At 40.5% G+C, this 12,529-nt stretch overlaps 1 protein-coding gene across 9 annotated transcripts in view; it reads right to left on the bottom strand.

Moving 5' to 3' along the window:
- Positions 1–475: 475 nt before the first annotated feature.
- The window catches only part of LOC129191054 (arf-GAP with Rho-GAP domain, ANK repeat and PH domain-containing protein 1-like), a 54,643-nt gene continuing 42,589 nt past the window's right edge, over positions 476–12,529 (bottom strand). For 3 of the 9 annotated variants that reach the window (XM_054794018.1, XM_054794026.1, XM_054794027.1), the window contains 3 exons: positions 11,905–12,063; positions 2,591–7,203; positions 476–932 (listed from right to left, as the gene is read on the bottom strand). In XM_054794018.1, the coding sequence (XP_054649993.1) occupies positions 7,159–7,203; positions 11,905–12,063 (204 nt within the window). In that variant the 3' untranslated portion in view covers positions 476–932; positions 2,591–7,158. Of the gene's footprint in view, positions 933–2,590; positions 7,204–8,454; positions 8,492–11,904; positions 12,064–12,529 lie in introns of all 9 variants that reach the window. The other 6 variants (XM_054794021.1, XM_054794022.1, XM_054794019.1 and 3 more) reach the window with 6 other exon arrangements.

Raw genomic sequence — 12,529 nt, 5'->3', positions numbered from 1 at the left:
TCCCATATTCCAAAAACATGCATGTTAGGTTAATTGGTGTGAGAAAGGGTGATGGGTTTGTGTTGTTCTGAACATTCATTTCCCAGGACTGCACCGTATCTTGTTATTGTTATCTGCTGGCCTTGTCTACCAGATGCTTGTTATGTACTGAGGAAGACAGGACACTCATATAACCAAACTCGGCTGCCTGGAGCCTGTTTTGTTAAAACAGTAACTCTGTGTGCGAATGCGTGAGTTTTGGGGCAGGCCACCCCGTCCTCATGCTCGCACGAACAGACTTGCATAAAGAGGGGTGAGCGAAAGCACCTAGACAGAGTCTGCTGCGGGTTTCGTACGGACGCCCAGCCGGTTGATGCACACTCTGCCAGGGTTGTAGGCTCTCCAACCCAGCGCGTCACGGTAAGAGCTACATTCACAGTGCATAGCCAATGTTTGAAACTGTAACTGTTTATGTGCGTTGAATAAAGATTCAAGATTCAAGATTCAAGAGAGTTTTATTGTCATGTGCATGGTAAAACAGCAGTTATACCATGCAATGAAAATCTTATTCTGTTCATTCTCCCAAGAAAAGAAGGAAAACACAAGAAAGAATAAGAACATAAGAAACATAAACACATAAACATAAATACCAATAAATTAAGCAACAACAACAGAAGAGACATTAATACAAGTAAATAATACAAATAAATAAATAAATAAATAAAGTGCTATGAGTGTGTGCGTGTGTTGCGTGCGGCGTGTGCGAGTGCTTCGTTGAGGAGCCTGATGGCCTGAGGGTAAAAGCTGTTTGCCAGCCTTGTGGTCCTGGACTTCAAACTCCTGTAGCGTCTGCCTGACGGTAGGAGTGTGAATAATGAGTGTTGTGGATGCTGTGTTCAGCCATATCCAGTTAGTTGTGGTTTGTTCTTTCCCGAGCCAATCTCCAACGAATCCTGATAAAATAAAAAGGTGTTTCATTACAATTGGCGACTCTAAATTGTCCATAGGTATGAATGTGAGTGTGCATGGTTGTTTGTTTATATGTGCCCCGCGACTGACAGTCCAGGGTATACCCCTTCTCTCGTCTAAAGTCAGCTGGGATAGGCTCCAGCGTACCACCGCGACCCTAATTAGGACAAGCAGCATAGAAAATGGATGGATGGCAAACAGGTAGCACCAAATCTATTCTCTTTATGGCGGCCTGCCACAAATAAATACATGTACAGGAAACACTGAAGGAATGATTGTGCCCATCCCTTCTTCATGCATCATCACTGTTTTGAATCTTACAAACACAAAAGCTATCTTGGATTATTGTACAGGAACAGCATTTACATGCCTGACAGTAGACACTTCATGCAGATTTTATCAATTCAATTTTCTATTTTAGGAGCTGACCCCCACCAGCATTGTTGACCCTTGCAGAAAACTTTGTTTGTTTAGGAGCAACCAAACTGTGGTGAACTTTTCATGACTTGCAAGGTTCTAAGAATATCTCAGACCTTTCCTCACTGTTCCATCATGCATCATCCTCAGGCAGCAGTCTTCTATCTGACCTAGACACTTACCCAAAGAGAGGGCCTTTTTTTATTGCACCACCTTTACTGAGTTCATCCAGTCCTCCAGTTTACACTCATACTGTATAGATTTTACCCTTTCTGGTTTTATTGATTTGACCTTTTTTACCCGTTAATTCAATTTTTATTGCTATTCTATTTTTATGATTTTTAGATTATACTGCTCCCCCCATCTTTTCTCTCGCTCCAGTTACGCCTTTACCCTTTTTTTTTTTTTTTTACCTCCAGACCTCCACATTCTCTCCTCCTCTCTTTCAATAAGTTCCTCTCTTCCTCCCTTAAGCCCTTGTCCTTCCCCTGAATACCTCTGCACTCACTGCTTCGGGGGAGATAAGTCTTGTGTCAGACAGAAAATGTTCTGCAATTCCACTCTAACTGCCACTAGGAAGAAATAGGCAGACTGGGAGAAGATAAGAATGTGTGATGCTATAGAAATACATGTGAAAAGAAAGTCATAAAAATGCCATTTCATTTTACAGATGCTCTTCTAAAACAGTGTGTTTAGGTTTGGTATGTAAGCCGTATGTGCTGATTTTAACTCCTGATTCATGCATGCAACATTGTGTATAAAAACACGGAAAGACAAGTATGTAAATTATGTAAATACTCTGAAAATAGACATAACCACAGTAAAAGTCCGATATCCTGATCCGCTCAGTCTGTGGCCGTGCTGAGACAGGACAGAGAACAAGAGTCATCCGACTGATTGTGAGGAAAAGAGGAGAGTGGTTGCCATAGGGACCAGGATAAGGACCTTTTCCCTCTGGTTTCTCGAGGACCAGTAATTGGTGATCAATTTGAAGGGCGGACCGGAGGGAGGTAATCAGACGCATCAGAAAAGCATGGTGGCTTTTGCATAATTGAGGAAGCACTGCAGGAATCAGGAAGTGTGTGTGTGATATAAAAGCCCTACGGGTGCATGTGTGTCTGTCTGTATGTAAATTCTGGCGCTTTTGCATGTTTCCTTGTCAGCCTAGAGGTGACTGCCAACAAGGTGTAAATGAAATGCTCGAAAGGAAGCTCTTCAGTCTTACTGCATCCAATTCAGCGACGCTCCACATGACTGCAGACCATCACGCTCATCCTATGGATTGTTCCGTGTGGGCGAAGGGGATGCTCTGCAAACAAAGAAAAATGTCTTGGATAAATGTATTAATAATATAAAAATATACATTTCTGTATTATCACTACATTTATGAAGCTATTAAAAAAAATCTAGAGAGATTTTTAATTTTATATAACTACAAATGTATTGACAATAATAAAACCCAGAAATAGAACTGGTTTATTATTTATGCTTATTTTAATCATAATCATTAATTGTTAAAATCTTGAACTTCCAACTATTGATATAAACCGTTAAATACTGCTATTCAGAGGGTCACTGAAATAACCTGCCTACGCAGACATAAATCTCTCACGCCTCATTATGTTTTGCTAGGATCTCATATCTTAGAGGGTTGACGCAGCTGCCCTCTCACCTCTTCCATCTCAGTGACAGCTGCTCGTGTCTACGCATGCCATTGAACTTCACGGATATAAAAAAAAAATGTTTTAAGTGGAGAAAGATAAGTGGAATGCGTGAAGATTTCAATGCATCTTGACGTCACATGAACACAGCCAACTGACATGAAGTGGAAGGTTAAAAATAACATGCTATGACCTCTGACAGAAATATTTTTATTGTGCAAATAGACTGAAAGATCCAAAGCCTTGATGGGCTCGAACAACATTACACAGCAAAAGCTTTTTAATGCTCATCAGCCGCAGATGCAGGTCATGGCTGCAAGAAGGTGGAATTCAGAATCCCAACTCTGGTTTCAAGTCTTATGCATTTCAACACTGCTGGTGAAAGAACCAGGAGGTATGGACATGAAGTCATGAGGAAAAAATAGGTACTCCGTGGTGGTTTCAATTTTTAACTGTAAATGACACGAGTGGCGCCCCTTGTGTGTCGTGCTCCAAATGTTTTGGAAGACATGGCATCATACATGTAATATTGATAACCTCAAGGTTTTATAGTCATTAGACAAATGGTCTGTGACTTACGGGCAATTAGTTTCCAAGTCCAGGAGGTGACTCTGCAAAGACGTTCTGCTTGATGGTGGCCATATTTTTTTAGCTTCATTATAAAGCTCACATTGATTCAAACATAAAGCAATGCCCAATAACAGTAACAGAAATGATAATACCAAATAAGTCTTATTTTGCATATAGTTGGATATTGGTATTTTATATAGCTTTTTTACAGCCATTTTATTTGTTAATGTTGTAAATGTAGCTTTTGTATTGAGTTATTGTGCGCAAACTGTGTGGTTATTTCAGTTGTTTGATGTTGATCGCTGTATTTACAATTTATTACCACTATTATTATTTATTGACTTGTGCGCTACAACTAGTTTCCCCTGGGAGACAATAACTTGTGGCACAGCTGCGCCAAAATGATAACAGTTGTGTACATTCTACGTTTGGAAAATGATCAACGCCTTAAAACATATATAATAATTGTAAAAAAAAAAAAAAAATGTTTGCTACTGCGCGGATTTCACTTATTGCGGGCAATTTTGGGAACCCGTCCCTGCAGTAAACGAAGGAACACCGTATTCATTCATACTTGTAGAAGCCTTGACACATCCAATATGGCGGCGACGTTGGCGTATCGCAGAAGTGGACAAATGCACTCGATGAGGCGTCTTGCTGTCTGAGTGTACCCAGGTAATTGTTGACACAGAGTAAACTCCTATTCGGAGGCTAATTTGTAACATCGGAGTGAAGTCATGCTAAAAACAACAACTTTAAACGAACAGACACATATTACACAAGTGGATAGCCACCCTTTAGTGTACAGCTATATAGCATGAGAGGCTAAGCTACCTGTGGAACTGTATCACTCGCACTTCGGGCTAGCAGCCAACAATTAGCATAAATAAACAATACGCGCATGCCATTAACATATGCTTTATAGCATATTTAAAAAATTAAAAAAATTAATTATGCCTTACCTGCTTGCATCTGGGAGCGTTTACTCAACTTGTTCAAACACTAGAACACCTTCCCATGCACCTGTTCATTGACAGGCAAAGCATTGTGGGTAAAACTCTTGCTTTCAAAATAAAAGTCCACATTGAGGTCAGTAAGAAAGACAAATATAATGTACAGGAGACTCACCAAGGCATCAATGTGTCTGTGTGCAGGTCACGAAAGACTGTACAGAAATGTCTTTGTAGGAATGGATTGGAATGATAATAACTTGTCAGACATTTTATGTTCAAAATGAAACACAGCTGACTGCAGGTTGACATCAATCTATTTTCTATGGTAGCTATCCTTTTCAGGGTCAGTCTGGAGCCTATCCCAGCTTACAGGTGGGCTATCCTAGACTGGTCACTAGGTCAATAGTATCAATAGTATTGGTAGTATTGGTATAGGCAATACTGGCCCTGTATTTCCTTGGTATTGGATCGATACTAAAATTGGCAATAGCGACCACCCCTACTGGTCACCAGTCAATCACAGGGCACAAGAGAGAACAAGTAAACTTCCCAAAATCATGCGTGGAAACAAACCTTTCTTTCTATGAAGGTTTTTTATTTGCATAAATGTTGTTTAAAGCTACCATAATACAGAATTTGCATACCTACACCTTGTATTGAATATAATGTAAGTCCGTACTTTTTATTCTGTGCTTCGTTACTAAAACAATGAAGACTGTTGTAGCTTTGCGCAGACATTAGCATAAAAAAACCTCACCAAATGTTTTTTCATATATTCCATCTGAATGTAAATGTCTGCTGATGAAGCTCAGCAAGCAGCATAAACCACTTTAAGCGCCTCTCTGTGACGCTATTTCCATCTACTGTGTGCTTTGACAGGAAACGAAAGACACTTGACACCCACAGGTGCACATTCAGATTTCTGTGGAGCGCCACTGTTGACCCATGTGACCCCCAAACACCCTTGAAGCTCACTTTAAATGTATCTCTGTCTTCCATGTGGGCCGCCTTTGAACAGCTCTGTTCTGTCTCAATGCTTCTGATTTATGCAACTGCTGCTATGACCTTTATAGTAAAGGCCATTTTAAATGTGTGTCTGTGAGCGTACAATTATGCATGAAGCTGTGTTTATCTTCGGTGGCTCTCGTGTGTGTGCATGAAGAGTGAAGGTCTCCTAGTGTGCAGGAACCTCGCGGGGATCTCCGGTGTGTGTCTTGAGGTACACGCTAACCCTGATGTGTCAGTTCTGCTTAGAGAAATGACCACAGAGCTGGTGGACCACCGTGACTCAAACATCCTCACATGAGAAACTCTGCAGCACCCCTTTAGCCCCATATGATCACTGTAACCCCTCCACATACATGCCTTTGACACATGTCCTGGAGGCGCATCTATAGGCTTCGCTCCCTGGTTACAACTCAACACTGACAGAAAACCCGCAGGCCAGGAAAAGTTAGCTCCTGTGTGTCACGTGTCGTTTACAGCAACACACACACACACACACACAATTAGCAGTGTTTATTAGAGTTGTGTGGACATACGGCGACTTGTGAACATATACAAATATCTCTAGAAATGACAGATTAAAAATGATTCTTCTGTATCGCTGCTGCTTGCATATTTTAGTCAAATGAACATGGAGTGTCATTTTAGGGTTAAGTACACTTGTGGAAGACCTTTCATTAACGGCAACAGTCAAAATAACAACTTGCAACAACTTTCCTAACAATAAATAAGTGGCATCATGACATTTGTCTTGATTAGCTCTCATGATATGAGAAAGGCCACTGTGGATTCCACATTTTTCTTTTAAGAGTGGCAAGAATTTGCTTTTTGCGATTAATATTATGCTTTTGGGCTATAATAACTAAACATACACTAAAAACACACACGCTATATAAACAATTTACTATTCTATTTTTTCAAATAAATAAGACCATTTTGCAAGAGTGCCTGACCTACAGGTGGCACTCTTGACAGGTTATTGATGCGCAGTCCAGTGCTGCAGGACGTTACAGTTAAGAGATTGTTTCATAACTCTGTTTTGCACAAAAATACAAAGTCGTTCAGACGAGATGACAGACAAAAAACGGTGTTATGTAAATGGTTTGAAATGTGGCCTTTACAACACACACAAGGACACACAAGCACACTCTGACCAAGGTCTCACAGTACAAAACACTTATTTTGCTTACAATAGCAATGATTGCATGTTCAACTGCAGGGTTACCGCTACAATTCTTTGTGAGCATAATACAGAAAATGGAATTCAGAATGAAAAAAAAAACACTCTATACTTGTGTAAATCCTTCTTGAAAACAAACAGATACTGTAATAGGATTTAATGTTTCCTTCAGACTGTCTCTAATGCTTCAGGCCCATGATGCAATGCAGTAAAAAAGTGTGGAGTGCAGGCTGAGGACTCACACTTGACCCTTGCCAAGCTGGAGGAAACCAATAGGATGACAACACTCCGTCAAACTGTCAACCTCAACTGCTCAGGAACAAAAACAGTTTACCCATTGTCCATTTATTTTGTGTTTTGGTCCAGTTCATTTCGTCCTGTTCCTTCTCATTTCACGCTCCTTCAGAATCACAGACTGATGATGTCACTGGAGTGTTGACAGGCCACCTGCTGACGCCAGGCACCTGCCCTTTAAAAAGATGTACAAGCTGAAGGTGAGTGCTTCCATTCCATGTCTGCTATCACATCCATCAAGCTGCTCTGACTCTTCCACTGAAAAGTCAAGCTTGAAATTTTCTTTAAGACTGCAGACTTCATGGAGCCATGGCAACCACACAATGCTGCTCATAACACACAGTTTGAGTTACTACGGCATTAAAGGAACAGTCCACCCAACTGAATCATAATCATCCATGAACCAAGAAGTAGCCTGCTAAATATCAAACACACAAATACAAGGCACACGTTTTAACTATTTTGCCGTATTAGAGGTCTGAAATTTACAATACAGTATAGTCAAGCAAAATGTCTTTACTTTTTTAAGTTTTTCCATAATGCACTGTGTCTGAGCAACACATTCATTAGGGTGCTGCAATGACGTTAGCCCCTCTCTGGGCTGCGGGCTCCTCTGGCTCCCTTTGGTGGACAGAGACAGTATTGCAGCACCAGTCACCCTTTTCTAAGCTGCTTGTCCTCCAATGAAATGCTTTGCTCAAAGAAAATGCATTATTGGAAAACTTTAAAATGTCCCCCCCCCAATTTCAAACTCATATTGGTACATGTCTGTATATTTATTAGGTATACGTTTTGAGTGTTATGTTGCTGTGTGACGAGTTTCGTGTTCTGTGTAAGATGACATTGAGTCAGACTGTTAAATTAGTAATGACCTCCTGCAATTTCCAATGGATTGACAAGCTCATCCTGAGATTTTTCATAGCTCATGATTTGCTCCTGTCAAATAAAGACCTGGCTGTTCCTCATGGACGTGTGCGTGCCACAATATGCCATCTTATAACGTGGACACATGCGGCTTACACACCGGTGCGGCTTATATATGTACAAATCTGTTTTTTCCTGGGCCGCACGGTGGTCTAGTGGTTAGCATGTTGGCCACACAGTCACAGTCGGGATCGGGAAGACCTGGGTTCGACTCTCTGTTGAGAGTAAATATTTGAATCTATTTACTTTGAGCAGCTTAAAAGTTGTAGAATTTGGACCCCAATTAACACTTCATGGGGGAAGCTGAACCGTAATTATGCATGTGGTGTCCTGCACGACTTCAATACTCAGTTCAGTCAGCAATAAATGATGTGCATGCTTTCCTTTTTCTTTGCCTTAGACAACATCTATTCCAAATGAGGGACCTGAGACGATCTTGCTGACTGCTGTATATGACTTGTTATCAAAGGAGTGTTTTAATTGTTTTAATGAAAAATCTCACCTTAGTGCAACGTCCACTATCGAACATCTCTAAAGAGCTGGAAGATAAATGGGCAAACAGTTTAGACCATTGGCAGGGAGGAGAAGAGGGAAGAATCTGTGTCACACAGTCGCGCACGCGCACGCACGCACGCACATCAAGCTTTAAAACACATTCTAGATGTATCACAAAATAATTCAACCCTCACTGTAAATTTTATTGTTTTCATAGTTTCTAAACTTGCAGTAGTTTCCTACTTCAAATATATACTGGGTGTCCCAAAAAGTATACACACTTTAAATAATTGTAAAGTAGTTGGTTATTTTAATTTATTAAATTTTCAAAAGGTAATAATTATTATTTTGGCATCGCCTGTTCTCAAACTGAGGTCTGTTCTGGTCTGGTCTGCTGACAACGTGAAGCAGTGGAATCACACGCATCACAAAACAAATCCCTTAGTATTTGTGTGCATTCACGCTTTTTTTTTTTTTTAGAGTGAATTTCTTCCAAGTTTAGTCTTCAATGGGTTTATAATCTGCAAAGGAAAAACAAACAATTGAATTACCAGCAGCTAAAGGATGTATACATTTTTTGGAACGCCCTGTATATGTAGTATATAAGTATTCTAAAAATATTGAAAGTTTGTACATTTTGAAAATGATTGGAACTCACAATGGGGGTTGAATAATTTCAACTGCAAGAGTAAATATACGATGACAAGCAGAGAACTTTGAACACATCAGCGTACGCTGTATACGCCAATACCTCCATCCACACATAGGTGCAAGAACCCAGCAACCTAAAGCATCCCTAAAGCAATCACAGCTCCTGTCAGACCCTTAAAAATGACTGAATCAATGTACTTGAAAGATGAGAATCAATAGGTACAGCAATCATGTCACAGTGCGGCATTGCACTGCTGGCGTCTAATGGTAAATAAGGGATGCCTGGAGAGGGCAGAGGGAGACAACAGTATCACCATATTGTGGACATTTGGTCCCCAAGCATGTCTACCTTGTGAAGCCTTCTGGATGGTTGCACTAACCATTCTCCAAAAAAATGAGACCAGATGGAGTGGATGATATTAATGTTGTTGGACTGCTGTGGTCAGATGTCTGTGTGCTTGTAATGGAGCTTGACAAAAGCTACAGAGATGATGTTTGTCAGATTCCTGCCAAGTCTACAAGGCTGGAAGGCTGCAAAGCGCTATGGCAGCAGTGTTAGTTTAGATGGCCTACAGGCACCAACTCCTTTTCGTTGTCTTTGCTTCTTGTTGTTTTGAAGCTTCCCAAAGTCCTGCCAGAAGAACTTTTGCACGTGTCTTTTCCTGGCCCACACTTCCACCAAAGGCGATTTGCACATAGTGCAGTCTACCCGTCTCCTCTTTCTCTGGTTTTTAGCCCAGGATAATGGAACCAGTTTGGGTTTTTTTTTAAAGTATAAACTCACAATTTAGGAAGCTGCATCAGTGGTGTGACAATTAAATCAAAGATGAATCACAGAACAGAGATTATGTTGCTTCACAGGTACAAACCCCACATTCTTGTCCAGGAAAATAAACAGAAATAGGTCGACATATTCCAATGTATGTCAGTGATCCTAACTGTTGTATCAAAACCCCAGCCTTTACAAATACAGTTTTCCCTCGCCTTGCATTTTGTATTTGGCAGGTTCACTCTATCATGGTTTTTCAAAAATATATGAATGAATCAATCATGCTGTTTCGTGGTTGAATACAGCCTTTAAGTAAAAAATATGCAATATTGAAGCAAACTTTACTTTTTTTTTACCTAAAATTATTATTTTCAAGCAGAAAAAAGGCTACAGTAAATGTTCGGTGAGCCACACAAGACAAGACTTGATCGCCGGAACAACAGGTTTTTATTGCAGGTTTGATTATCCCAAATAAAATTCCTGAATAAAAACACACACAAGCTGTTGTTGTGGCTGTAACCCACGACGAGCTAAAATTCAACTATGAATCCCCAATGTCACTCCCTGTCCACCCGCCACTCTGCTCTCCTAGCACCGGAATGCATTTACAGCAACACACGTGAGAATAAGTCTTATTTATGTCTAAGTGGCTTACTTTCCGTTATAATGTCTACTATATTGGGTAATACGAGTGACTATGGGGTGTTATTTCATGTCTTGAGGGTTCTAGTGATGTTACAAACTGTATTTAGAAGGTCACAAGCAGGTTTTCTATGCTCTAATTATGAAAATATTTTATTTATAAAGGAGTTTTACTAAATTCACTAAACAAGATCGGGTCTCGAACCAATTAACTGCAATAAACGAGGAATTACTGTATAATGCTCTTTAATTAGTATTTTATAACAGCAGTTTTGACCGCTGTTTGTTGGTAGATTGTGAGCACGATAGCAGTGTTACCCAATAACGTAAAGTCGATTTCCATGAAACTTTAAAGTTGTCCAGTACTGTGCAAAAGTTACAGTACTGTACAGGATTACACTAAAAACACAAAACCAATTCCCACCAAACTTTGTAGAGGGGAGGCACATGGACCAAGAAACAAATCCATTAGACTTTGGTGAGGATATGGATAAAGGGGTTCATATAGTACAGTATTTATTATTACAATGGAAGTCATCAAAGTAACAGCCCACCACTCAGAATTGTTACTAATACATTCCTCAGTTACATGTATGTTCTTCCTTGGTGGAGGTCTGTACGCTCTACTGAGTGACATTGAAGTTCTTTATAATCATTAGGAATGCTTCCATCGATCAGCCACTGATCAGTATGCCAATAAATGACTTTCAACGCCGACCACAAAAGCTGATCACCTGTGGCTAGTACTATTGCAGACCGCAGCCTGTAACAATCCCTGCGTGCAGTCCAGTGTCTTGCCCTAACGCAGTGGTTCTCAATTATTTTTCTGTCATGCCCCCACTGGGAGACAGAAATATTTTCTGCACCCTCCCCCCCTCAATTTGAGATGTAATTAATTATTCATTTTTATTAGTAATTACCTAGTTTTTGGGCCCCATGGTAGTCAAGGGACCTAGGAATTGTCTTGACATTTCCCCTTTATACAGCACGCCTGGCCAGTAGCACAGACAAATTTATAATTAATTAATATGATTAATCCATGTGATATCGGTGTCGGCCGATTTCATTCATGGATGATCAGTATTGGAATTGAGAGCATAATAACGTGATTGGCGCATCCTTAATAATCATTAAAGCAACACATCTAATGGTGACCTAAGACTTTTGCTTTTACTTTTCTGTAAAGGCAGAATTTTGAATACTTGGAACTCATTAGATCATGTGTACCTAAAAACGTGTGAATGAATGCATTTCAATTATTTTGGAGTCTACTGAGGACCAAGGTTGAGGGGGTTTGTACCACCAGTTGTGCACCACCATCTCTGAATAGCTCAAACAGCTTGGAGCCGTCTGCTTCTGCTGAGATTGGACACAGTGATTGGTAGGGTGACTCACAGCAAGCGGATCTTGGCTGAAAGCTGCTACGCTGTTCCGCATCTCATTCTCACTGCCACGCAGCGGTATCAGTGACACATTACCGTGACGCGTGTCCGGCAACACGCGGCTCACCCGGCTCGGCTGGAGTCCATCCTGAGGCCACACGTCACCATCGTTCTTTAGAGAGGAGCAGAGTGACGACAAAGACAATGATTTTGACACCATCTATGACCTGCAGCTTTTATGTGGCCATTGTCCTCCATGCTTGGTCATGTTGGCTCTAAGGGCTACAACAAGCACAAGGACAGTGAACTTTTTATTTTCACTTCTTGAAAATGTTGCCAGAATTTGGTTCCTGAATGAAAGTCTTGACAATCTCACAATTATGCTATTTTTACTGTATCACATCCTTTTGTTTTTGTTCACCATTTTCAAAGGTTGCAAGTTCTAAGTATAACATATTTTTCCGAAATCAAAGGAGAACACTCCTGCGTACGTAGTTTTATATAATAAGCACACATTGTGCCATGCTGATGTAAACAGCACACGCCTGTACTATGTTTAGATTTTCAGGGGATTTCTACTTTAGTGACACAATATTCCCATGCCTGATGTGGCCAATTGCACTGTTTGCTGTAGAGGG

Source organism: Dunckerocampus dactyliophorus, chromosome 12 (assembly GCF_027744805.1).
Source record: "Dunckerocampus dactyliophorus isolate RoL2022-P2 chromosome 12, RoL_Ddac_1.1, whole genome shotgun sequence".
Classification (NCBI taxonomy): Eukaryota; Metazoa; Chordata; class Actinopteri; order Syngnathiformes; family Syngnathidae; genus Dunckerocampus; species Dunckerocampus dactyliophorus.
This window is presented reverse-complemented; position numbering and strand designations above follow the sequence as displayed.